Source organism: Rhinopithecus roxellana, chromosome 19 (genome assembly GCF_007565055.1).
Source record: "Rhinopithecus roxellana isolate Shanxi Qingling chromosome 19, ASM756505v1, whole genome shotgun sequence".
Taxonomy (NCBI): Eukaryota; Metazoa; Chordata; class Mammalia; order Primates; family Cercopithecidae; genus Rhinopithecus; species Rhinopithecus roxellana.
Window position 1 is genome coordinate 48,958,739 of NC_044567.1, and position 27,001 is coordinate 48,985,739.

At 44.6% G+C, this 27,001-nt stretch overlaps 1 protein-coding gene across 3 annotated transcripts in view; it reads left to right on the forward strand.

Moving 5' to 3' along the window:
- Nucleotides 1–5,287: 5,287 nt before the first annotated feature.
- Nucleotides 5,288–27,001, forward strand: part of RNF135 (ring finger protein 135) — a 31,519-nt gene continuing 9,805 nt past the window's right edge. The window contains exons 1-3 of one of the 3 annotated variants that reach the window (XM_030923893.1): nt 5,288–5,880; nt 17,714–17,857; nt 21,572–21,692. In XM_030923893.1, coding sequence (XP_030779753.1) covers nt 5,500–5,880; nt 17,714–17,857; nt 21,572–21,692 — 646 coding nt within the window. In that variant the 5' untranslated portion in view covers nt 5,288–5,499. Of the gene's footprint in view, nt 5,881–5,910; nt 6,201–17,713; nt 17,858–21,571; nt 21,693–27,001 lie in introns of those variants that run through there. The other 2 variants (XM_030923895.1, XM_030923896.1) reach the window with 2 other exon arrangements.

Here is a 27,001-nt window from a genome sequence, read left to right on the forward strand (position 1 = left end):
CCCGCCTCGTCGCCCAGCTAGTTTTTTGTATTTTTTAGTAGAGACGGGGTTTCACCGTATTAGCCAGGATGGTCTCGATCTCCTGACCTCGTGATCCGCCCGTCTCGGCCTCCCAAAGTGCTGGGATTACAGGCTTGAGCCACCGCGCCCGGCCAACACGGTGTCTCTTAAGTTAAAGTGTAATTACTTTTAATTGATAGTCATTTGCTAAACCTTGGCAAAGTCTTTTTGGCATACTGTAAGCACCCAACGGGTTCTTCCTGCCCACTGCACAGGCAAAACAGTAAAGAAAGAGTTTAATTAACATTAAGGTGAGGTTGGCCTTGTGGGAGAAGTGGAGTTATCAGTCTCCCCAAAGGCTGGAGGTTATGGTTTTTCAGTTTGGTGGGCAGGGGACTAGGGGATGGATGCTGCTGATTGACTGGGGATGCAGTCATTAGGGATGTGGAGAATAGTCCTCATGAACTGAGTCCACCTCTGGGTGAGGCTGCAGGGCCAACTGAGTCACAAGTCACTAGTCCTGGTGGTGTAAGTCTGGAAAACATCTCCAATGACCAATCTTAGATTCTACAATAGTGATGTTATCTAGTTTTACAAAGGTGGTTTCAGTCCCCTCAATAAGGAGAGGATTAGTTTTAGGGAGGGACTATTATCATCCTGACTTCTAAGTTAAACTGTAAACTAAATTCCTTCCACGGTTAGCATGGCCAACCCCAAGAATGAGCGAAGACAGCCAGCCTGTGAGGCTAGCAGCAAGATGGAGTCAGCCACATTACAATACCACCCAGAAAATGAGAAAGGGAATACTTCTAATGACTTTTGTAACACAAGTGTTTTAAATTCTTGCTTTAAACAAAAAATTAAAGAAAAATCAAATCAAGTTGTCAGTTGAGAGATTATCACTATGTGACTCTTTTGCAGATATCTCAAAAAATATGAAAATGAATGACAATTTTGTCATCTATTTTTACATGGGAACAAAGTTTCTCAGCACACTCATAAAAACATAAAGGAAATAGAATTTATTGCGAAACCTTGTCTAATTCTATCATTAAATAATGTTCATTCACAGATAAATGCTTTTTTTTGACAGAGTCTTGCTCTGTCGCCCAGACTGGAGTGCAATGGTGCCATCTCAGCTTACTACAACCTCCATCTCCTGGGTTCCAGCGATTCTCCTGCCTCAGCCTCCGGAGTAGCTGGGACCTCAGGCCACCATGCCCAGCTAATTTTTGTATTTTTTGGTAGAGGCAGGGTTTCACCAGGTTGGCCAGGCTGGTTTCAAACTCCTGACCTCAAGTGATGCGCTTGCCTTGGCCTCTCAAAGTGCTGGGATTACAGATTTGAGCCACCGTGCCTGGGCATAAATGCATTTTTGAAAGAAACGAGCCCATCTGTCTTATTAATAGCTATCATTCCAATAAAATGTTTCCTCTCTTTAAAAGTTATTTATATAAATTGCAGCATACTTTTCTTTTGTTTGACTGCTAATAGTAATTATATTGATAATTCAATCCAGGGGAAAAAATTTAACGAGAGACTTTTTGTCATAGGAAGTTAAAAAGAATTAAAAGTTTAATACATATACATACTTTTTTTTTTTTTTTTTTTTTTTTTTTTTTTTTGAGGCGGAGTCTCGCTCTGTCGCCCGGACTGGAGTGCAGTGGCCCGATCTCAGCTCACTGCAAGCTCCGCCTCCCGGGTTTGCGCCATTCTCCCGCCTCAGCCTCCCGAGTAGCTGGGACTACAGGCGCCCGCCACCTCGCCCGGCTAGTTTTTGTATTTTTAGTAGAGACGGGGTTTCACTGTGTTAGCCAGGATGGTCTCGATCTCCTGACCTCGTGATCCGCCCGTCTCGGCCTCCCAAAGTGCTGGGATTACAGGCTTGAGCCACCGCGCCCGGCCTACATATACATACTTTTGTTGCAGAGAAGTATTACAAAGTGATAAAAACACTTTCATGCATGAAATATATTGCTTTGGAATGTAATTCTGTGGAGAAAATGGAATGGAAATACAAGTTCAGAAAGATAAAAGAATGACAACATTTCTTTGTTTTTTTCTTGAGACAGAGTCTCGCCCTGTTGCACAGGTTGGAGTGTATTGGCGCCATCTCGGCTCATGGCAACTTCCGCCTCCTGGGTTCAAACGATTCTCCTGCCTCAGCCTCCTGAATAGCTGAGATTACAGGTGCCCACAACCATGCCCAGCTAATTTTTTTTTTTTTTTTTGTATTTTTAGAACTCCTGACCTCATGATCTGCCTGCCTCGGCCTCCCAAAGTCCTGTGATTACAGGCGTGAGCCACCACACCCAGCCAAAAATGACAAAATTTCTGATGTAGGCTGGGTGCGGTGGCTCACGCCTGTAATCCTAGCACTTGGGAAGATGAGGTGGGCGGACCACCTGAGGTCAGGAGTTCAAGACAAGCCTGGCCAACATGGAGAAACCCCATCAACATGGGAAAACACCATCTCTACTAAAAATACAAAACCGGGCATGGTGGTGAGTGCCTGTAATCCCAGTTATTCCAGAGGCTGAGGCAGGAGAATGGTTTGAACCTGTGTGGTGGAGGTTGCAGTGAGACAAGATTGCGCCACTCCACTCCACTCCAGCCTGGCAACAAAGTGAGACTCCATCTCAAAAAAAAAAAAAAAAAAAATCTGGTGTAAATGAAGAATTTGCTAATATATTTTTACTACCAGAGCTGACCACTCTCCCCCTTCCCCCTTTCTTATAACCATTGCATGATTTTGCATAAAATTTTTAGGGAGTGTCCAAGAAAAAAAGTTTGAAAACTAATGGTTAACCCACTCTTTACAGGAACTTGGCTGTGAAATGGAAAAGAGGAGAGCTGGCTCCAGGGAGGCTTAGGTGAAAGGTGATTTTATTTTATTTTATTTTATTTTATTTTATTTTTTGAGACAGAGTCTCGCTCTGTCGCCCAGGCTGGAGTGCAGTGGCCGGATCTCAGCTCACTGCAAGCTCCGCCTCCCGGGTTTACGCCATTCTCCTGCCTCAGCCTCCCGAGTAGCTGGGACTACAGGCGCCCGCCACCTCGCCTGGCTAGTTTTTTGTATTTTTTAGTAGAGACGGGGTTTCACCGTGTTAGCCAGGATGGTCTCGATCTCCTGACCTCGTGATCCGCCCGTCTCAGCCTCCCAAGGTGCTGGGATTACAGGCGTGAGCCACTGCGCCCAGCCAGATTTTATTTTTTAATTTTTAATTTTTTTGAGATTATGTCTAGCTCCTTCCCTAGGCTGGAGTGAAGTGGTGCGATCACAGCTAACCACAGTCTTGACCTCCTGAGCTCTCATGGCTCACTACAGCCTCTACCTCCCCAGCTCAAGCAATCCTCCCACCTCAGTCCCCTGAGTAGCTGGGACCACAGGCCTGCACCACCATGTCTGGGTAATCTTTGTATACATTTTTTTTGTAGAGACAGGGTTTTACCATGTTGCTCAGGCAGGTCTCGAACTCCTGAACTGAGGCAATCCACCTGCCTCAGCCTCCCAAAGTGCTGGAATTACAGGCATGAGCCACCACGCCCCACCAGTGATTTTATTTTTTAAGTTGGAAGATCTGAGCATGTTTAATTGTTTAGTATCATGCCTGTTTTACAGAAAAAAAAGAGAGGAGGCTCTTAGAAGCTACAATGTTACTCCAATGCGGAGACTCTGGAACAAGTTCCAGGTAATATATCAGTCAGGACAGGCTAGGTTATTCTGCAGCAGCACACACCCATTAAATCTCAATAAGCTGAATACATCCTAGTTTTCTTCTCCCCTTACTATGTATCCTAGGGTGCGTCGGCAAGGAGTCTGCTCATCTTAGCCAATCAGTGACCCGGGTCACTGGTTGATGGTTTCATCTCCATAGTTGGAGCAGCTGGCAGAATGCGATACAATGGCTGGCTCAGTCGCCTTTAAAGCTGGTGGGAAGTAACATGTTATTACCTCTGTGCGTTTCAAGTGGGTCAGGGAAGTGCCAGTCCTATCAAGTGCCCAGAAAGGGAAAGCACTGGCACTGGAAACGTTGATGAGCAGTGCTGCCTACTCCATGACACTTCCGGTATTGAAAATAACCACAAACGCTTCTTCTGTTGTTGTTGTTTTGTGTGTGTGTGTGTGTGTGTGTGTGTGTGTGACATAGTCTCCCTATGTCGCCCAGGCTGGGGGTGCAGTGGCGCAATCTTGGCTTACTGAAACCTCCGCCTCCCAGGTTCAAGTGATTATCCTGCCTCAGCTTCCCGAGCCCGAGTAGCTGGGATTACAGGCATGGGCCTCGACACCTGGCTTGCTTTCTTTCTGGTTTTTTTTTTTTTTTTTTTTTTTTTTTTTGTATTTTTAGTAGAGATGGGGGTTCACCATGTTGGCCAGGCTGCTCTTGAACTCCTGACCTCAAGTGATCCAAAGGTCAGCTACAAACTTATATTATCTGATACCTACCTTGAGCCCAGGCGAGAAAAGAAGGATAAAGTAAAGCATGAGACATTGTTAGTTCATTTCAACAGATGGGGAGTTGTGGGTTTTAGCCTCTGACGCTTCATTGTTACCATGACAGCCTGGAAATTCTTTTTTTTTTTTTTTTTTTTTTAACCTCTTTAGGTCATCTGGGAGGACGTGGTGCTCTTCGAGCTCTAACATTTTCGGGTTGCAATGCGCTTAGGACTGGGATGCGAAGTGAATGAGTTGGGAGAGAACGCAAGCCCCACAAGTGCCAGGCGTGCCATATCAGGAAAATACTTTCTAGTATTTTGTCCGCGTGTCTGTTGGGGAACGCTCTTACATCCTGCAGAGGGCAGTAAGGACACAACGCGCATTATAACCGCGAGTTTAAAAGTCCAGGGGTCGCTCACTCAACCTTGAATGCACGTCAGAATCACCTGAGGGAGGTTTTATAAAATATCCGTGCTCCACCCAAGACAATGAAATCAGACTCCCTGCGAGCGGGGCCCGAACATAACATTTTTGAAGACGCTCCCTGTGGCTGTGCATCGGTGATCTTTAATCCCCTGCTACTTGTTAGAGGAGCTGAATGACGCCTCGTGGGCTCATTCTCATAAATGAGCTCCTGAATGCAGTCCTCTCCTCCCGAGAGTTGTCGGTGTTGCATCTTTTTCTTGTTTATTTATTTATTTATTAGCCAACGTTAGAAGACCTTCAACGGTGCTGCATCTTAATGGGGGGACATCCAGCTAAAGGGAATCTTGGAGACATCCGCGGGTTCCTAGCGGCTCGCGGCAAGTTGGTTTCCCAGGGCAAGAGGCCGCCACTTAGGGTCAGCTCTGCCTTTCGAGCTGGGCAGTGGAGGCTCTAAGTCCGCTTTCAGCAGGACCGGAGGAAGGAGACTGGGTGGCCCCAAGGAAGGAGGGGAAAAGGCTGCTGAGAAGAGGAGGAGGGAAAGCGGAAGAGGCAGGGCGAGGGAGGAGCCTGAGGAGACGCGGTCGCGGACGGGCCCGGCTCAACCGTGACATCCGCGCCCCGGCCGCCTGGTCGCCATGGCGGGCCTGGGCCAAGGCCCGGGCTCCGCCGTCCCCGTATGGCTAGCCGAGGAAGACCTGGGCTGCATCATCTGCCAGGAGCTGCTAGACTGGCCCGCCACGCTGCCCTGCGGCCACAGCTTCTGCCGCCACTGCCTGGAGGGCCTGTGGGGCGCGCGCGGCGCTGGGCGCCGCTGGGCCTGCCCCACCTGCCGTGAGGGCGTCGCGCAGCAGCCTCGGCTGCGGAAGAACACGCTACTGCAAGACCTGGCCGACAAGTACCGCCGCGCCGCACGCGAGCTGGAGGCGGGCTCCGACTCTGCCCCTTGCCCCGGCCCCGGCTCCAGTCCCGACTCCAGCCTGACCCTCAGGCCCCGGCGCTGCCCGGCACTGCCGCGGGTAGGGAGGCCGGTCCCGCAGCTCCCCTCACGCCCCCCCCCGCCCCCCCCCTCCCCGGTTGCCCGCAGCCTGCCCTCTTCCCCTGTGGCTCGAATCCCTTTCCCCAGCCGTTCTACTTTTACGTTCCTTTTCTCAGTCTGAAAGTCGACTCCCGCTTTTGGAAGGAACTTTGGAAAGTTCATAAAAGTATGAAGAAGCGGGAAAAAAACAAATTCCCCATCTCCCAAAAGAGTGTCAACCTAGCTGCTACACGCCTTGGCATATTTCAACTTCTTCCCAATCGATCTTCGGTCTCTTTCTCTGACAGTTGTAAAATTGTGGTAAGATGTATATAACATTAAAACTTGTAATTTTAACCACCTTCTTCTTTTTTTTTTTTTTTTTTTTGAGACAGAATCTCGCTCTGTCGCCCAGGCTGAATGGAGTGCAGTGGCGTGATCGCCTCACTGCAACCCCCACCTCTCAGGTTCAAGCGAGTCTCCTGCCTCAGCTTCCCGAGTAGCTGGTACTACGGGCGTGAGCCATCACGCCTGGCTCATTTTTGTATTTTTAGTAGAAACGGGGTTTCACCGTGTTGGCCAGGCTGGTCTCGAACTCCTGACCTCAGTTGATCCACCCGCCTCGGCCTCCCAAAGTGCTGGGATTACAGGCGTGAGCCACCGCGTCCAGCCTCATTTTAACCATTTTAAAGTGTACAATTCAGTGACAGATACATTTCCTGTTGTGCAACTATCCCTGCTGTTTCCAGAACTCTTTAATCATCATAAACAGAAACTCTGTGCTCATTAAGCAGTAACTCCTTGTTTCCCCTCCCGCTAGCCCCTGCTCACATTTAAGCTACTTTCTGTTTCTGAGTTTGCCTGTTCTAGATATTTCATATAACTGGAATCTTTCAATGTTTGTCCCTTTGTGCTAGGTTTCTTTCACTTAGCATAGTGTTTTCAAGGTTCATTCATGTTGTAGCATGTGTTAGAACTTTATTCCTTTTATGGGGCTGAATCATATTCCATTGGGTGGATGTGCCACATATATATGTATATATATACACACACATATATTTCCTTTTTTGAGCTGAAGTCTTGCTCTGTGGCCAGGCTGGAATGCAGGGGCGCGATTTCTGCTCACTGTAGACTCTGCTTCCCAGGTTCAAGTGATTCTCCTGCCTCAGCGTCCCGAGTAGCTGGGACTACAGGTGCTTACCACCCCACCCAGGTAATTTTTGTATTTTCAGTAGAGATGGGTTTTCACCATGTTGGCCAGGATGGTCTCGATCTCTTGACCTTGTAATCTGCCCTCCTTGGCCTCCCAAAGTGCTGGAATTACAGGCGTGAGCCACCGCACCCAGCCTCATTGTGATTTTGATTTGGATTTCCTTAATGACTAATGATGTTGCCCATCTTTTCTTGTGCTTGTTGGTCATTTGTAGATCTTCATTGCAGAAATGTCTATTCAAGTCCTTTGACCATTGTAGAATTGGGTTGTTTATCTTTTTGTTGTTGAGTTTTAGAGATTCCTTCTATATTCTGGATATCGAATTAGATATGACTCACAGATATATTATCAAATATATATTCTCCCATTCTAAGAGTTGTCACTTTCTCAGTGGTATCCTTTGATGCGCAAAAGTTTTAAATTTAATATTTATTTGTTGTTTTTTGTTGTTGTTGCTTGTGCTTCTGTTGTCATATTTACAGATTCATTGCCAAATCCCAGTTCATGAAGATTTACCCCTATGTTTTCTCCTAAGAGTTTTTTTGTTTTGGTTTGGTTTGGTTTTTTTGTTTTTTTGTTTTTTTTGAGTCAGTGTCTCGCTCAGTTCCCAGGGATGGAGTGCAGTGGCACTATCTCGGCTCACTGCAGCCTCCACCTCCAAGGTTCAAGCAATTCTCCTGCTTCAGCCTCCCAAGTACCTGGAATTACAGGCGCCTGCCACCACACCTGGCTACTTTTTGTATTTTTAATAGAGACAGGGTTTCACCATTTTGGCCAGGCTGGTCTTGAACTCCTGACCTCAAGTGATCTGCCCGCCTTGGCCTCCCAAAGTGCTGGGATTACAGGCATGAGCCACAGTGCCAGCCTCTTCTAAGAGTTTTATGGTTTTAGCTTACGTTTAGGTAATTGGTCAATTTTAAGTTAATTTTTGTATATGATGTGAATTAGGGGTCCAACTTCATTCTTGTGTATGTGGAAATCCAATTGTCTTGGTACCATTTGTTGAAGAGTCTATTCTCCAGTGATTAGACTTGGCATCCTTGTCAACAAATCATTTGGCCAGGCCAGGCGTGTGGTTCACACCTGTAATCCCAGTACTTTGGGAGGCCAAGGTGGGAGGATTGCTTGACCCCAGAAGTTCCAGACCAGCCTGGGCAACATGGTGAAACCCCATCTCTAGAAAAATACAAAAAAGTATCTGGGCATGGTGGCATGTGCCTGTAGTCCCAGGCTGAGGTAGGAGAAATCACCCAAGCTGAGAGTTTGAGGCTGCAGTGAGCCATGATTGTACCACTGCACTCTAGCCTGGGCGATGGAGTGAGACCCTGTCTCAAAATAAATGTGTAGTTTTACTTCTGGACATTCCATTTTATTCCATTAGTCTATATGTCTGTACTTACGCTGGTACCACACTATTTTGATTACTACAACCTTTTAGTAAATTTAGAAAATTGGGAAGTGTGAGTTCTTTGACTTTTTTTTTTTTCCAAGATTGTTTTTGTTATTCAGAACTCCTTGCAATTCCATCTGAATTTGAAGATTGGCTTTTCATTTCTACAAAATAGGCTGTTGGAATTTTGATAGGGTTTATGTTGAATCTGTAGATCACTTTGGGTAGTATTGACATCTTAACAATATTAAGTCTTCTTTCCCTAAAACACAGAATGTGTTTTTATTTATTTTTATTTGGGTCTGTAATTCCTTCAGTGATTTTTTTGTAGTTTTAAGTGTGTAAGTCTTTCACCTCTTTCATTAAATTTATTCCTAGCTATGTTATTCCTTTATTATTATTATTCTATTTTTTGAGACAGACTCCTGTTCTGTCACCTAGGCTGGAGTACAGTGGCATGATCTCAGCTCACTGTAACCTCCATCTCCCGGGTTCAAGCGATTCTCCTACCTCAGCCTCCTGAGTAGCTGGGGTTACAGGCGCCCACCATCACCCCTGGCTTATTTTTGTATTTTTTAGAGATGAGGTTTCACCATGTTGGCTAGGCTGGTCTCAAACTCCTGACCTCAGGTGATCCACCTGCCTCGGCCTCCCAAAGTGCTGGGATTACAGGTATGAGCCACCGCACTAGGCCCAATATAATTTATTTTAAGAAATTGTTCAGGCTGATTGTTGTGGCTCACACTTATAATCCTAGCACTTTGGGAGGCAGAAGCAGGAGGATTGCTTAAGTCCAGAAGTTCAAGACCAGCCTGGGCAGCATGGTCAGACCCAATAAAAAAAAAAAGAAAAAAGAAACGATGAGACCCGCTGAAAAAAAAAGAAAAAAGTAGCTAGGTGTGATGACACATGGCTGTGGTCCCAGCCACTTTCGAGGCTGAGGTGGGAGGAACACTTGAACCCAGGAGGTTGAGGCTGCTGTGAGCTGTTTTCATGTCACTGCACTCCAGCATGGGCAACAGAGCAACATCCTGTCTCCCCTTAAAAAAAGGATACTACTTATCCCTGCACCTGAGCCCAGGCACACATCTGGATTAGAAGATGCCAGGCTTAGAGGATCTTTCTAACGGCAAGGACCAGATGCATGCACACAGGAAACGAACCATGTTCACTGAGAAGCAACTGGAAGATCTGAACATCTTGTTCAATGAGAACCCATACCCAAACCCCAGCTCTCAGAAATAAATGGCCTCGAAAATAGACATACGCCCAATAGTACTCCAGGTATGGTTCAATAACCACAGAGCAAACCTCAAGAAAGCCAAAAAAGCATATTCAGCAAAAACAAGCAAAAACTCCACAACCGCCAATACTGGAGGGTGGAGTCACCACCAGTGTCGGCCAGAGAAATGCAGACACACTACGCAGATTGCCCAACACTGCTAATCTGATTGGCTTGGTGTACACGGGTCATCGGGTACCCTCATTCCAACTCATCCTGTACCCTCAAGGTCCCTGCAAATGACCTCGTGGGCCACAGAATAGTCCATTTTGGCTGCTGCCAAGATCCTAACATATATGACTTCTACCCCATTTTGGAATCCCAAGTTTGGGCTCCAAGCTTCAATTCTGGCTCTTCTGCCTGTTCATACCTACAAAGTTGAGAGATGATAAATACAAAAAGTCACATGTAAAAAAAAATGAATACTAAAAAAATTTTTGTTTGTTTTTTTGAGACAGAGTCTCGCTCTGTTGCCAGGCTGGAGTGTAGTGGCGCGATCTTGGCTCACAGCAACCTACGCCTCCTGGGTTCAAGTGATTCTCCTGCCTCAGCCTTCCGATAAGCTGGGATTACAGGCACCCGCCACCATGCCCAGTTAATTTTTGTATATTTAGTAGAGACGGAGTTTCACCATGTTAGCCAGGATGGTCTCGATCTCTTGACCTTCTGATCCACCGGCCTCAGCCTCCCAAAGTGCTGGGATTACAGGCATGAGCCACTGCACCCGTCTTAAAAGAAATTTTTTAATTTCCTTCTTAATTTTTTCATTGACCCACTGGTCATTCAGGAGCATATTGTTTAATTTCCTTGGGTTTGTATAGTTTTCAACATTCCTCATTATTGATTTCTAGTTTTACTCCATTGTAGTCAGAGAAGATACTTGGTATTATTTCAATTTTTTTTTTTTTTTTTTTTTTTTTGAGATGGAGTCTTGCTCTGTCGCCAGGCTGGAGTGCAGTAGCGTCATCTCCACTCTTTGCAACCTCCGCCTCCCGGGTTCAAGCAATTCTCCTGCCTCAGTCTCCCCAGCAAGTGGGATTACAGGCACACACCACCACACCTGGCTAATTTTTGTATTTTTAGTAGAGACAGAGTTTCACCATGTTGGCCAGGATGGTCTTGATCTCCTGACCTCGTGATCCACCCGCCTTGGCCTCCCAAAGTGCTGGGATTACAGGCATGAGCCACCGCACCCGGCCTATTTCAATGTTTTTGAATGTTTTAAGACTTGTTTTCTGACCTGACATATGTTAGGTCTTAGGTTTTGTGATCTATCCTTGAGAGTGATCATGTGCTGAGGAAAAGATCCATGTGTATTCTGCAGCATGAATGTAAATGTTCTGTAAATATCTATTAGGTCCATTTGATCTATAGTACAGATTAAGTCCAATATTTCGTTGTTACTTTTCTGTCTGAATAATTTGTTCAGTGCTGAAAGTGGGTTGTTGAAGTCTCCAGATATTATTGTATTGGAGTCTGTCTTCTCTTTAGCTCTAGTCATATTTGCTTTATATGTCTAGGTGCTCTAGTGTTGGTGCATATATATTTACAGTTGTTATATCTTCTTACTGAATTGACTCCATCATTATAAAATGACTTTCTTTGTCTCTTCTTATAGATTTTGTTTTGAAACCTATTTGTCTGATATAGGTATAGCTAATCCTGCTCTTTTTTGGCTTCCATTACCATGGGATATATTTTTCCATCCCTTTATTTTCAGTCTATATGTGTCTATAGATGAAGTGTGTTTCTTGTAGGGAATAGACCATTGGGTCTTGTTTTTTTAATCCAGTCAACCACTCTATGTCTTTTGATTGAAGATTTTTGTCCATTTATATTCAATGTTATTATTGGTAAGTAATTCTTGCCATTTTGTTGTTTGTTCTTTGGTTGTTTTGTTTTGTGGTCTTCTCTTCCTTCTTCCCTTCTTTTCTGTCTTCCTTTAAATGAATATGATTTTCTCTGGTGCTATGATTTAATTTCTTGCTTTTTATTTTTTGTGTATCCATTACATGATTTTTGATTTGAGGTTATCATGAGGCTTGCAAGTAGTATCTTATAACCTATTGTTTTAAGCTGATAACAACTTGATACTGCTTGCATAAACTACCTAACAAGCAAAAAGAAAACTAATAAAAACTCTACACTTTAAATTCATCCCCTGCTATTTAACTTTTGTGTATATCTTATTATACTATCTGTATCTTTGAAAGTTGTTGTAGTTATAATTTTTGATTGGTTTTCTGTGACCTTACTGTTACTAGTGAGGTTTTTGGTTTGTTTTGTTTTGTTTTGTTTTGAGACAGAGTTTTACTCTGTTGCCCAGGTTGGAGTGCAGTGGCATGATCTTGGCTCACTGCAGCCTCCACCTCCTGGGTTCAAGCAATTCTCCTGCCTCAGCCTCCCGAGTAGCTGGGACTACAGGCATGCGCCATCATGCCCAGCTAAATTTTGTATTTTTAGTAGAAGACTACATGAAGGCATTTAATAATAAAACTGCCAAAGGTTAAGGATAACAAAAGGATCCTAAAGCAGCAGGAGAAAATAAATAACATATAATGGAGTTCCAATGCATCTGGCAGTAGAGACAGGGTTTCACCATGTTGGCCAGGCTGGTCTTGAACTCCGGATCTCAAGTGATCTGCCCACCTCAGCCTCCCAAAGTGCTGGGATTACAGGCCACCTCTTGGGTTCAAGTGATTCTCCTGCCACAGCCTCTAGAGTAGCTGGGATTACAGGTGCCCACCACCACACCCGGCTAATTTTTGTATTTTTAGTAGAGATGGGGTTTCACCATGTTGGCCAGGCTAGTCTGGAACTCCTGACCGCAGGTGATCCACCCGCCTCGGCCTCCCAAAGTGCTGGGATTACAAGTGTGAGACACTGCGCCTGGCTTTTTCTATTTGATTGAAGTATTCCCTTTACCATTTCTTGTAGGATAGGTCTGGTGTTGATAAAATCCCTCAGCTTTTGTTTGTCTGGGAGAGTATTTCTCCTTCATGATTCGAAGCTAGTTTCACAAATTATAGTTTTCTAGGGTAAAAGTTTTTTCCTTCAGCACTTTACATGTCATGCCACTCTCTCCTGGCCTGTAAGGTTTTTCCACTGAAAAGTCTACTGCCAGATGCTTTGGAACTCCATTATATGTTATTTATTTTCTCTTGCTGCTCTAGGATCCTTTCGTTATCCTTAACCTTTGGGAGTTTTATTATTAAATGCCTTCATGTAGTCTTCTTTGGGTTGAATCTGCTTGGTGTTCTATAACCTTTTTGTATGTAGATATTGATGTCTTTCTCTAGATTTGGGAAGTTCTGTGCTATCATTTCTTTGAATAAACTTTCTACCACTATTTCTTTCTCTGCCTCCTCTTAAGGCCAATCATTCTTAGATTTGCCCCTTTGAGACTATTTTCTAGATCTTGTAGGCATGTTTCATTCTCCTTTTTTTTTTCTTGTTTCTTTTGTCTCCTCTTACGGTGTATTTTCTTTTTTTATTATTTTTATTTTATTTATGTATTTTCTTTTTTTATTATTTTTATTTTATTTATGTATTTATTTTTGAGACGGAGTCTTGCTCTGTTGCCTAGGCTGGAGTACAGTGGCGCAATCTCGGCTCACTGCAAGCTCCGCCTCCTGGTTTCATGCCATTGTCCTGCCTCAGCCTCCTGAGTAGCTAGGAGTACAGGCACCCGCCACCGCGCCCAGCTAATTTTTGGAATTTTTAGTAGAGACAGGGTTTCACTGTGGTCTCGATCTCCTGACCTTGTGATTTGCCTGCCTCGGCCTTCCAAAGTGCTGGGATTACAGGTGTGAGCCACTGCGCCAGCCCTTACTGTGTATTTTCAAATAGCCTGAATTCAAGCTCACTGATTCTTTCTAATACTCGATCAATTTTGCTATTGATGCAGACTCTGATGCATTCTTCAATACGTCAGTTGCATTTTTGGATTCCAGAATTTCTGCTTGATTCTTTTTAATTATTTCAGTTATTTTAAATTTATCTGATAGAATTCTGAATTCTTTCTCTGTTATCTTGAAATTCTTTGAGTTTTCTTAAAACAGCTATTTTGAATTATCTGTCTGAAAGGTCACATATCTCTGTTTCTCCCGAATTGGTTCTTGGTGACTTACTTAGTTTGGTGGGGTCATGTTTTCCTGAATGGTCTTGATGCTTGTGGATGTTTGTCAGTGCCTGGGCATTGACGAGTTAGTTATTTATTGTAGTCTTCACAGTCTGGGCTTGTTTGTACCTGTCCTTCTTGGGAAGGCTTTCCAGGTATTTGAAAGGACTTTGGTGTTGTGATCTGTATCTGCATTAGGGGGCACCCCAAGCCCAGTAAAGCTGTGACTCTTGCAGACTACTAGAGGTGCCACCTTGATGGTCTTGTATAAGATCCAGAAGAATTCTCTGGATTACCAGGCAGAGATTCTTGTTCTCTTCTCGTACTTCTCCAAAACAGTCTGTGTGTGTGCTGGGCTGCCTGGAGCTGGAGGTGGGCTGACACAAGCACCTTGTAGCCGTGACCACTAGGAGTGCACGGGGTCAGACCTAAAGCCAGCACAGCACTGTGTCTCACCCAAGCCCCTTTGTAACCACTATCTGGCTACCACCTATATTCACTTAAGGACCTAGGGCTCTATAATCAGCAGATGGCAAAGCCAGCCAGGCTTGTGTCCTTCCCTTCATGGTAGCACATTCACCCAGGCTCTGGGTGGGTCCAGAGACCCATCTCAACACTAGGGACTTGCCTAGGAGTTGCAGTCCTTGTGGCCTAGACTGCCATTGAAGTTTATTTAGAGCCCCAGAGCACTTCAGCCCACAGTGGAGAGGCTTGCCAGAACTCAGGTTCCAATCACTGGTGTGGGTGATTTGATTCCTCTCTGGCTAGGACTGATCTAAATGCTCCCCCTGTGGGTAGGCGCCAGCTGAGTTCAGCCCAGTTTTGCTTTGTGATGTGATAAGGCAAAGTCTCTCTATTCTCTTTATCACCATGCTCTCCCTTTCCCGAGTGCACAGATTCTCTGTGCCGTGTTGCCTCTGCCACATGGGATATGGATGGCGTTGGTAATTCAAGACTGTTTTTCCTACCCTCTTCAGTGCCTCTTTCTATATGTCAAGTTAAAACCAGGTACTGTGAGTGCCCCTGATTTCTGGTTCTTATGAAGGTGCTTTTTTGTGTAGTTGTTAAATTTGATGTTCTTGTGGGAGGGATGCTCAATGGAGCCTTCTATTTGGCTATCTTGCTCTGCCCCTTTCCACCCTTAAGTCTTCTGGCTTTCCCCCACTTCTCTCTGGCCCTAAACCGTTTTTAAGTATACAGTTGGGTGATATGAAATACATTCATAATGTTGTGAAACCATCACTACCATCATTTCCATAACTAAAAAATGTTAAATTAACATGACTGGCTCTTCAGGGTACCATAACTCTTTTCATCTTGCAAAAGTGGAATTCTAGGAGCACATTACAATTCTCCATTTCCTCTTCCCCCAGCCTCTGGCAACCATCATTCTAATTTCTGTCTCTGATTTGTACTACTCTAAATACCTTATATAAGTCGAATCATACAGTATCCGTGTTTTTGTGACTGGCTTATTTCACTTAGCATAATGTCTTCGAGGGTTATTTATGTTGTAGCATATGTCAGAGTTCCCTTCCTTTTTAAGGCTAAGCAATATACTATTGTATGTGTATGCCACTTTTTGCTTATTCATGTGTCTGCAGACACTTGGGTTGCTTCCATGTTTTAGCTAGTGGGAATAATGCTGCTATGGACATCAGTTTATGAAGCTCTTTGAGATCCTGTTATCAATTCTTATATATCCAGAAGTTGAATTGCTAAATCATATGGTAATTCTAATATATATATATATATGGGATCACTATATATAGAATCACTCCACCTAGCCAGCTATCTCTAAGACCACCAGTGACCTCTATGTAAATCCTATGGATATTCTGGTGCCTGTCTTCATTGACCTTTCAGTAGCCTTTGACACAGTGGACCACACCTTCATTCTTAGCTTTTGGGAAAGGAGTCTTTTGGCTTTCCCCCACCTCTCTCTGGCTGATCCTTCTCAGTCAGTTTACAGGCTGTCTCTCCTCTGCTCAGGAATTAAATGCTGGACTTCCTCAAGGCTGAGTTGTAAGTCCCTTTACCTCCCCTCCAGGTAGTCTTCCCTGTATCCATGGCTTTAATGACCACCTCTATGTACAAATAATAGCTCCAGGCTGGAGCCTTCTGTGAGCACTAGGCTGCTATGTCTTCCTTCTCATCTTTTCTTCTTGGGTATCTCAAAGCATCACACTTAATGTGACCTAAAATATATATATATATAAAAATTAAAAAAAAAATATATATATATATATTTGAGATGGAGTCTGGCTCTGTTGCGCAGGCTTGAGTGCAGTGGCGTGATCTCGGCTCACTGCAACCTCCATCTCCTGGGTTCAAGCAATTTTCTTGCTTCAGCCTCCCAAGTAGCTGGGATTACCGATGCCCACCACCACGCCTGGCTAATTTTTGTATTTTTAGTAGAGATGGGGTTTCACTAGGTTGGCCAGGATAATCTTGAACTCTTGACCTCAGGTGATCCGCCCGCCTCAGCCTCCCAAAGTGCTGGGATTACAGCCATGAGCTACTGCACCCGGCCTATTTTTAATATTTTGAGCAACCACCATTCTGTCTTCCACAGTGGCTGTACCATGTATCGTTCCCACCAACGGTGCAGAGGGTTCCAATCTTCCCACACGGTCAACATTTGTTATTTTCTGTTTTTTTTTTTTTTTTTGATAGTAGCCAACCTAATGAGTGTGAAGTGGTATCTCACTGTATGTTTTGATTTGCATTTCCCTACTGATTAGTGATCTTGAGTGTCTATTCATGTGCTTATTGGTGATTTGTATATCTTCTTTGGAGAAATGTCTATTCAAGTTCTTTGCCCATTTCAAAATTCAGTTGTTTATGGGTTTTTGCTTGTTTGTTTGTTTGTTTTACCAACCAAGGAAGCAGCACTGATATGTTTTTATTGTTGGTTTTAGAAATTCTCTGTATATTCTCGGTATTAATGCCTTATCAGATGTATGATTTGCAAATATTTTCTCCTTTTTGTGGATTGCCTTTTTACCCTATTGTTAGTGTCTTTTGATGCACAAATGTTTAAACATTTCATGCAGTCCAATTTGTCTCCTTTTTTCTTTCTTTCTTTTTTTTTTTTTTTTTTGAGACGGAGTCTTGCTGTCTCCCAGGCTGGAGTGCAGCGGCGCGATCTCGGCTCACTGCAAGCTCCGCCTCCCGGGTTCATGCCATTCTCCTGCCTCAGCCTCCTGAGTAGCTGGGACTACAGGCGCCCGCCACCACGCCCGGCTAATGTTTTGTATTTTTAGTAGAGACGGGTTTCACTGTGTTAGCCAGGATGGTCTCGATCTCCTGACCTCGTTATCTACCCACCTCGGCCTCCCAAAGTGCTGGGATTACTGGCGTGAGCCACCGCGCCCAGCCTCCTTTTTTCTTTTGTTGCGTGTGCTTTTAGTGTCATATACAATAAATCATTGCCAAATCCAATGTCATAAATTTTGCCCTATGTTTTCTTCTAAGACTTGTATTATTTTAGGTCTTACATTTAGGTCCTTGATCCATTTTGAGTTAGTTTTTGTATATGATGTTAGGTAAGGGTCCAACCATATTCTTTTGCATATAGATATATCCAGTTTTCACAGTATAGTTTGTTGAAAAAACTGTCCTTTCCCCATTGAATGGTCTTGGCACCTTTGTCAAAAATCATTTAACTCTATATGTGAGAGTTTATTTCTGGGTACTCTATTCTATTCCATTGGTCTGTATGTCTGTTTTTATGTCATTACTACAGTATTTATGACTCCCTCTGTCTAGTGGTGGTTCCCGGGTCCGGTTTTATAGAACCCAGGACCTGAACTTTGCTGTTTTAAAGGTGGCAGTAGAGAAGAGCATCACAGAAGTTGGTCAGAAGCTGACAGAGCTGGTGGAACATCTTGTAGACATTGTCAGGAGCCTGCAGAATCAGAGGCCCCTATCAGAATCTGGACCAGACAATGAACTGAGCATCCTGGGCAAGGTAGGCTCCACTGGGAGAGGAAAGGATGTGGGAGGGGATAGAGCTAGGGATTGCTTTCAACTGGAACATCATGAATATGTTTGAAGCTGAAGGATGCAACAAGTCTCAATCTTTTATTCTCTTTACTACCAGACATGGATGATTGGATATCTGGGATGCTTGAGGTAATGTTGGGAAGCTTCAAGTGGGCTAGGGTCACTCCACCTAACCAGCTATCTCTAAGATCACCAATGACCTCTGTGTAAATCCTATAGACATTCTGGTGCCTGTCTTCATTGACCTTTCAGTAGCCTTTGACACAGTGGACCACACCTTCATTCTTAGCTTTTGGAAAAGGAGTCTTTTGGCTTTCCCCCACCTCTCTCTGGCTGATCCTCAGTCTGTTTACAGGTTGTCTCTCCTGTGCTCAGGAATTAAATGCTGGACTTCCTCAAGGCTGAGTTGTAAGTCCCTTTATCTCCCCTCCAGGTAGTCTTCCCTGTATCCATGGCTTTAATGACCACCTCTATGTACAAATAATAGCTCCAGGCTGGAGCCTTCTGTGAGCACTAGGCTGCTATGTCTTCCTTCTCATCTTTTCTTCTTGGGTATCTCAAAGCATCACACTTAATGTGTCCTAAGCTGCTCCTTTTCTGGGATTTTTGTCTCAATGCTGGCCCCATTATCTTTCCAAGTACACAAGCCAGAGACCTGGAAATCATGTTACCTTCTTCTCCCTTACTGTAATATGCAGCATATTGTAGCTTTAAGACCTGCCTAATTACCTCTCAAATCTATTTACTTATTCTTGAGCTCCTTTGAGACTTCTCTAATCCCAACCTCTGATAATTTTATGCCTGGATTGCTGTCATAGCCTTCCAAATGTTCCACTCTCCCTCTTCTAGTCTGTTTTCCTCATGGTCATCACAGTGACTACCACAAACATCAATCTGAAAATGTAACTCATCTGCTTAAAACATTCGAATTACATCAGTTTGCTCAGGAGTAAGACCCAAATCCTCACAGGACCAACAAAGCCCTGTAGGATTCCATCTCTGTCTGCCTCTCAAATCTCATCTCTGCTCATGCCGCCTGGCTCTGTGAGCTCCAGCTGCACTCTCTGCACAGTCCCTCCAATGTGTCTCACGTCTTCCCACTACAGGGCACCCTTCATGGAATGCTCTCCTTTCCCTCCATCACTTAGGTAATACTTTCTCATCCTTCAGATCCTAGCTAGAACATCATTTCTTCAGAGAGAAGCCTTCAATGATTTCTTTGAACAAATCAAATCCCCCCATTAGAGGCTCTGAGGACTCCATGTACCTTTCATTTGTAGTAGTTATCACCATTGCACCTTTGTAATGACTTGTGCCATACTCTATATTAATGTCTGTCCCACTCCCTTTTCCTGCACTGGACTCTCAACTTCATGAGAATAGGGACTTTTGATGCTTTTTTTTTTTTTTTTTTTTTTGAGACAGAGTCTTGCTTTGTTGCCAGGCTGGAGTGCAGTGGCGCCATCTCAGTTCATTGCAACCTCCGCCTCCCAGCTTCAAGTGATTCTCCTGCCTCAGCCTCCCGAGTAGCTTGGACTACAGGTGCCCGCCACCACACCTGGCTAATTTTTGTATTTTTAGTAGAGATGGGGTTTCACCATATTGGCCAGGCTGGCCTCAGACTCCCGACCTTGTGATCCACCTGCCTCAGCCTCCCAAAGTGCTGGGATTACAGGTGTGCGCCACTGCACCTGGCTGATGCTTTTGTTCTTTTGTCCACCATTGTGTCCCCAGGCACTAGCACAGTACCAAAGTACCCACTTATAGTAGGGGCTCAACAAATACCCACTGAATGTATGAATAAATGCATCTTCAGAGATGCCACGTGTTGGGATAGAAAGTCTGAGAGTCCGGCGGGGCATGGTGGCTCACGCCTGTAATCCCAGCACTTTGGGAGGCCGAGGCGGGCAGATCACGAGGTCAAGAGATTGAGACCATCCTGGCTAACGTGGTGAAACCCTGTCTCTACTAAAAATACAAAAAATTAGCTGGGCGTGGTGGCGGGCACCTGTAGTCCCAGCTACTAAGGAGGCCGAGGCAGGAGAATGGCCTGAACCTGGGAAACGGAGTTTACAGTGAGCCGAGATCGCGCCACTGCCCTCCAGCCTGGGAGACAGAGTGAAACTCTGTCTCAGAAAAAATAAAAAAGGAAAGTCTGACTTTCAGACTTGACATTGTCATTCACTAGTATTAGGACCTTGGGCAAGTCACTTCATCCATCTGCGTCTCAGGTTCCTATCTGTAATACAGAAATAATGAGGCCGGGCGCGGTGGCTCAAGTCTGTAATCCCAGCACTTTGGGAGGCCAAGACGGGCGGATCACGAGGTCAGGAGATGGAGACCATCCTGGCTAACACGGTGAAACCCCGTCTCTACTCAAAAGAATACAAAAAACTAGCCGGTCGAGGTGGCGGGCGCCTGTAGTCCCAGCTACTCGCGAGGCTGAGGCAGGAGAATGGCGTGAACCCGGGAGGCGGAGCTTGCAGTGAGCTGAGATCCGGCCACTGCACTCCAGCCTGGGCGACAGAGCGAGACTCTGTCTCAAAAAAAAAAAAAAAAAAAAAAGAAAAGAAAAGAAATAATGATACAGGGCCTGCCACATCATTGGTTTATTGTGAGGATTGAAAGAGGTATAAAAAAGTGCTTGAGTGATGTTAAAATGTGGGATGTTATAATTAACTGTGGCAATTTAGTTAACCTTCATGAACTTCATCTTCTTTTGTAAAGTGGGGGTTTTTTACAGGTTGCTAAACCTACTTCGTGAGGTTGTTATGCAAATGAGAGAAGGGCAATACCTAGCATGTCGAAAACACTCAATAAGTGTAATACTACCATATTTTGATTGGTGGAAAGAATGGGGAGTGGATTATGCAAAGGTGGGAAGGAAAGTCAGGGGTTGAAGTTGGTAAGCAGATAAAGGGCTGTATTGGGGAAGAACAGGACCTGAGGCTAAAGAAAATCAGGGAGCATGTGTTGGAGGCCCCGGAAAGCAGGACCTAGATGCAGGCAATTTGAGAGGTAGCTCTTGGGAAGCGACATTATATAACGATAGAGGTGGGAAAAGGTTCTTTTTTTTTTCTTTTTGAAATGGAGTCTCGCTCTGTCGCCCAGGCTGTAGTGCAGTGGCATGATCTTCTCAGCTCACTACAACCTCTACCTTCCAGATTCAAGTGATCTCCTGCCTCAGCCTCCCATGTAGCTGGGATTATAGGTGTGAGCCACCACACCCAGCTGAAAAGGTTATTCTGACCTCCATGGTTTATCTCAGTAACTATCTGTAGTATTTATTTTATAAAGCCCCTATAAAATGTGCCTAAAAATGTTACACTTTTTTGGTATTACCTAAGAAATCCATGTTTATTGTGCAAAATATTAGAAAACACATAGCATTAAATAAAGCAAATTAAAATGCTCCATAACCCCATCACCCAGAAATAACCACTCTGATATTTTTGCTGTAGTTATGTATTATTCCAGATTGTTTTCAAGGCATATTTTTTGAGGGCCTAATTTTGTTTTTAAAAACTTGCTGGGAATTACATAGAAAATTATAGATGAATAAAAGAACTTGAATATAATAGTTGATAGACTACATAGGGGACTTCCATTTATTCAGTTTTAAATGATTCATCAATAAGTTTTTTCTTCTGGGGTGGATCTTTCCATGGCTTCTCCAAAGCTGTTGATTTCCGACACAGCTGCAGGGAAAATCAGAGATATTCTCCAAGACCTAGAAGAAATTCAGAAAAAATTACGAGAAAACGTCGCCCGGAAAGAGGCTTCTGAAGCACAAATACAGGGTGAGCTGATCTTATTTATTGGAGGAGGATTAAATATGGAAGTTGCGGGGAGTGGCAAAGTGCTCCACGGCTTTGTTCTCTGGGGACAGGATCCCAGAGTCCAGCTATATTACCACTGTGGTGTCATGAATCAGGTAGGGGTGGGCTGAAGTGATTTTGTGGCTGAATATGTTTTTGGCAATGACTGAAGGTGTGATGTATCACAAGTCCTTAATAGATAGAAACTCATTTTTGAAGATCCATGCACCCAGGTCCTTACTGATCAAGTGTGTTATCTTACTGCAGAGATTCCGAAAAGGCCACTTAAAAATTTTTTTTTCTTTTTTTCTTTTTTTTTTTTTTGAGATGAAGTCTCTCTCTGTCGCACAGGCTGGAGTGCAGTGACGCCATCTCGGCTCACTGCAAGCTCCGCCTCCCGGGTTCAGGCCATTCTCCTGCCTCAGCCTCGCGAGTAGCTGGGACTACAGGCGCCTGCCACCATGCTCGGCTATATTTTTGTGTTTTTGGTAGAGACGGAGTTTCACCGTGTTGGCCAGGCTGGTCTCGATCTGACCTCGTGATCTGCCCTCCTCAGCCTCCCAAAGTGCTGGGATTACAGGCGTGAGCCACCGTGCACAGCCTTAAATTTTTTAACTAGTAAATGTCTTCCTTTTTTTTTTTTTTTTTTAATTATTTTGTTTTTGTTTTTGTTTTATTCTGAGACAGAGTCTCACTCCGTCACCCAGGCTGGAGTGCAGTGGTGCGATCTTGGCTGGAATTACAGGCATGCGTCACCATGCCTGGCTAATTTTCACGGGTTGTTTTTTTTTTTTAAGTAGAGACAGAGTTTCACGATGTTGGACAGGCTGGTCTCAAACTCCTGACCTCAAGGCTCGCCTCAGCCTCCCAAAGTGCTAGGATTACAGGTGTAAGCCACCACACCTGGCTGTAAATGTTTTTCTTAACAAAGCATATAGGCCAAGTACAGTGGCTCATGCCTGTAATCCCAGTGCTTTGGGAGGCTGAGGTGAGAGGATCTCTTGAGGCCAGGAGTTCGAGACCAGCCTGGGCAACGGAGAGAGATCCTATCTCTACAAAAAATAAAAAATAACCAGATGTGTTGGTGCACACCTGTAGTCCCAGCTACTCCATAGGCTGAGGCTGGAGGATCACTTGAGCCAGGGGTTCAAGGCTGAGTGATCATGCCACTGCATTCCATCCTGGGCAACAGAGGGAGATCTTGTCTACAAACAAATAAAACCAGCATGCCACTTTGTAACTAGTTCTTGATACAGTCTATTAAGATATAATCTCTGGGGAGTATGTTAATGTTAATACTAAACAGTACAATATAGAAAAGAACCTTTCTGTCCTGATCCTGTAGTTTCTCTGTTGTTCTTCCAGAGTTATTGAAAAATAACTAACACCCTCCTGTCAGACATTAGATGTTAGTTCTATCTGGTCTCCCAGGGTTCTTCCTCCTGCTCTGGCAACTGCTAGCTTCATATGCTTTAGAGGCATTTCTTCTATAGCTTTTCCTCTTCTGATAGCTTTTATATCCTTTATATTTTCATATTTAAACAATCTTATGCTACTTTAAAAATCATTTCTGGCTGGCACAGTGGCTCATGCCTGTAATCCCAGCACTTTGGGAGGCTGAGGCGGGTGGATCACCTGAGGTCAAGAGTTCAAGACCAGCCCGGTCAACCTGACGAAACCCTGTCTCTACTAAAAACACAAAAATTAGCTGGATGTGGTGGCGGGTGCCTGTAATCCCAGCTACTCCGGAGGTGGAGGCACAAGAATCACTTGAACCTGGGAGGCAGAGGTTGCACCATTGTACTCTAGCCTAGGCAACAAGAATGAAACTCTGTCTAAAAACAAAAAAAAAAAAAAGGAGAATCATTTCTTGTGTAAATGGAGAAGCATGATTCCTTGGGAAAAGTTTCTTAAGGAAAACAATTAGAGAGCAGTTTATTGTTCCAAAAATTATCTGAGAAAGAAGCACCTTCGTATCCTGTGTGCTTCTAAACTTAGGTTGGGTTCCTTAGTGATTTTATTTATTTATACAAATTTAAGATCCATTTTTAAATTTTGGAGGGTTACATTTAAAATTTCTTATTCAAAAATCAAAACAGGACTGGGCGCCGTGGCTCATGCCTGTAATCCCAGCACTCTGTGAGGCCGAGGCAGGTGGATCACCTGAGGTCAGGAGTTTGAGACCAGCCTGGCCAACATGGTGAAACCCCGTCTCTACTAAAAATACAAAAAATTAGCCAGACGTGGTGACACGCTCCAGTAGTGCCAGCTACTCCAGAGGCTTAGGCAGGAAAATCGCTTGAACCCGGAAGGCGGAGGTTGCAGTGAGCCACTGCACTCCAGTCTGGGTGACTAGAACGAAACTCCGTCTCAAAAAAAACAAAACAGGCCGGGCGCGGTGGCTCAAGCCTGTAATCCCAGCACTTTGGGAGGCCAAGACGGGCGGATCACAAGGTCAGGAGATCGAGACCATCCTGGCTAACCCGGTGAAACCCCATCTCTACTAAAAAATACAAAAAACTGGCCGGGTGAGGTGGCGGGCACCTGTAGTCCCAGCTACTCGGGAGGCTGAGGCAGGAGAATGGCATAAACCCGGGAGGCAGAGCTTGCAGTGAGCTGAGATCCAGCCACTGCACTCCAGCCTGGGCGACAGAGCGAGACTCTGTCTTAAAAAACAAAAAACAAAACAACAAACAGTATAAAAAGGGCATACAGCCCAATCTCTCTTCCATCCTTGCCAATTGCCCCATTCTCTCATCTCAGTGTACCACTTTTTTTTTTTTTTTTTTTTTTGAGATGGAGTCTTGCTCTGTCACCCAGGCTGGAGTGCAGTGGCCGGATCTCAGCTCACTGCGAGCTCCGCCTCCTGGGTTCAGGCCATTCTCCTGCCTCAGCCTCCCGAGTAGCTGGGACTACAGGCGCCCGCCACCTCGCCCGGCTAGTTTTCTTGTATTTTTTAGTAGAGATGGGGTTTCACCGTGTTAGCCAGGATGGTCTCGATCTCCTGACCTTGTGATCCGCCTGTCTTGGCCTCCCAAAGTGCTGGGATTACAGGCTTGAGCCACCGCGCCTGGCCAGTGTACCACTTTTATTACAGTTTTTTGAGTGTTCAGAAGTTATTTACGGCAGAGCAAGACTCCGTCTCAAAAAAAAAAAAAAAAAAAAAAAAAAAGTTATTTATGCAAATGTCAGCAAATATGAATTTATATTCTTCTTTCTCCCAATCTTTTTTTTATACACAAAAGATAGCACATTATGTATATTGTCCTGCATTTTGCTTTTGTCTTTTACTTAATACATCTTCATTTTACAGTGCAGTACTTGGGACATTTTTTCTTTGCTTTTTTTTAGTACCTAGAGCATTTCCGTGCGCCCCCCCTCCTTTTTTTTGAGACGGAGTCTTGCTCTGTTGCCCAGGCTGGAGTGCAGTGGTGCGATCTTGGCTCACTGCAAGCTCCGCCTCCCAGGTTCACGCCATTCTCCTGCCTTGGCCTCCTGAGTAGCTGGAACTACAGGCGCCCGCCACCACGCCTGGCTAAGTTTTTGTATTTTTAGTAGAGACAGGGTTTCACTGTGTTAGCCAGGATGGTCTCCATCTCCTGACCTTGTGATCCACCTGCCTCAGCCTCCCAAAGTGCTGGGATTACAGGCATGAGCCACCACGCCCGGCCACATTTTCCCTTTTACAGCTGCTCAGTATTCCAATATCTGGGTATGCCAACATTTATTTACTCAGTCCTCTACAGGTGAATGCATGATCATTTCCAATTGTTTACAGTGACAAATAATGCTGAAATCAACAACTGCATGTACATTGTTTCATATGGGTGCAGATATAATTGTAGCTCAAATTGTAGTGAAGGTAGCTGGGTCATAGGGTGAATTCATTTGTCATTTTGATATGCATTGCCAAATCACCCTCCTGTTGGGTTATACCAGTCTTCACTCCCACAGAAAAAGTGTGTATCCCCAACCTGCCAACTGAGTGTGTTGGCAGACATTTGCCTTTTTTTTTAAAACCAGTCTCATGGGTCAAAATATTTATGTGAAATTAGCCAGTCTTGGTGGTGGGTGCCTATAATCCCACATACTTGGGAGGTTGAGGCAGGAGAATCGCTTGAACCCGGCAGGCAGAGGTTGTAGTGAGCCAAGACTGTGCCATTGTCCTCCAGCCTGGGCAATAAGAATGAAACTCTGGGCCGGGCGCGGTGGCTCAAGCCTGTAATCCCAGCACTTTGGGAGGCCGAGACGGGTGGATCACGAGGTCAGGAGATTGCGACCATCCTGGTCTACACGGTGAAACCCCGTCTCTACTAAAAAATACAAAAAACTAGCCGGGCGAGATGGCGGGCGCCTGTAGTCCCAGCTACTAGGGAGGCTGAGGCAGGAGAATGGCGTAAACCCGGGAGGCGGAGCTTGCAGTGAGTGGAGATCGTGCCACTGCACTCCAGCCTGGGCGACAGAGCTAGACTCCGTCTCAAAAAAAAAAAAAAAAAAAAAACAAAAGGATGAAACTCTGACTCAAGAAAATATATTGACGTGAGAGTATACTGCACGTTTTTGTTTTTTTTGTTTTTTGTTTTTTTTGAGACTGAATCTTGTTCTTGTTGTCCAGGTTGGAGTGCAGTGGGGCAATCTCGGCACACTGCGACCTCTATCTCCCAGGTTCAAGTGATTCTCCTGCCTCAGCCTCCTGAGTAGCTGAGATTACAGGCACTACCACCAGGCCTGACTAATTTTTGTACTTTTAGTAGAGACGGGGTTTTGCCATGTTGGTCAGGCTGGTCTTGAACTCCTGACCTCAGGTGATCTGCTTGCCTCAGTCTCCCAAAGTGCTGGGATTACAGGCATGAGCCACTGCGCCTGGCCTATACTACACTTTTAATTTGTGTTTCTCCATGAATTGTCTTTCATATCTTGTGTTACTGGTCTTCTAAAAATTGACATTTAGGAGCTCTTTGTAAATTAAAGAGATTAACCTTTTGTCTGTTATATGAATTGCAAATTTTGTTCCGTAATACGTCATTTGTCTTTTTATGTATCTTTTACAGGTTTTATAATGCCATATAGACATTTTTAAATTTACATAATTTTTTTTTTTTTTAAGGAGTTTCGCTCTTGTTGCCCAGGCTAGAGTGCAAAGGTGCGATCTGGCTCACTGCAACATCTGTCTCCCGGGTTCAAGCAATTCTCCTGCCTTAGTCTCCCAAGTAGCTGAGATTACAGGCCTGTGCCACCACACCTGGCTAATTTTTGTATTTTTAGTAGAGACAGGGTTTCTCCATGTTGGT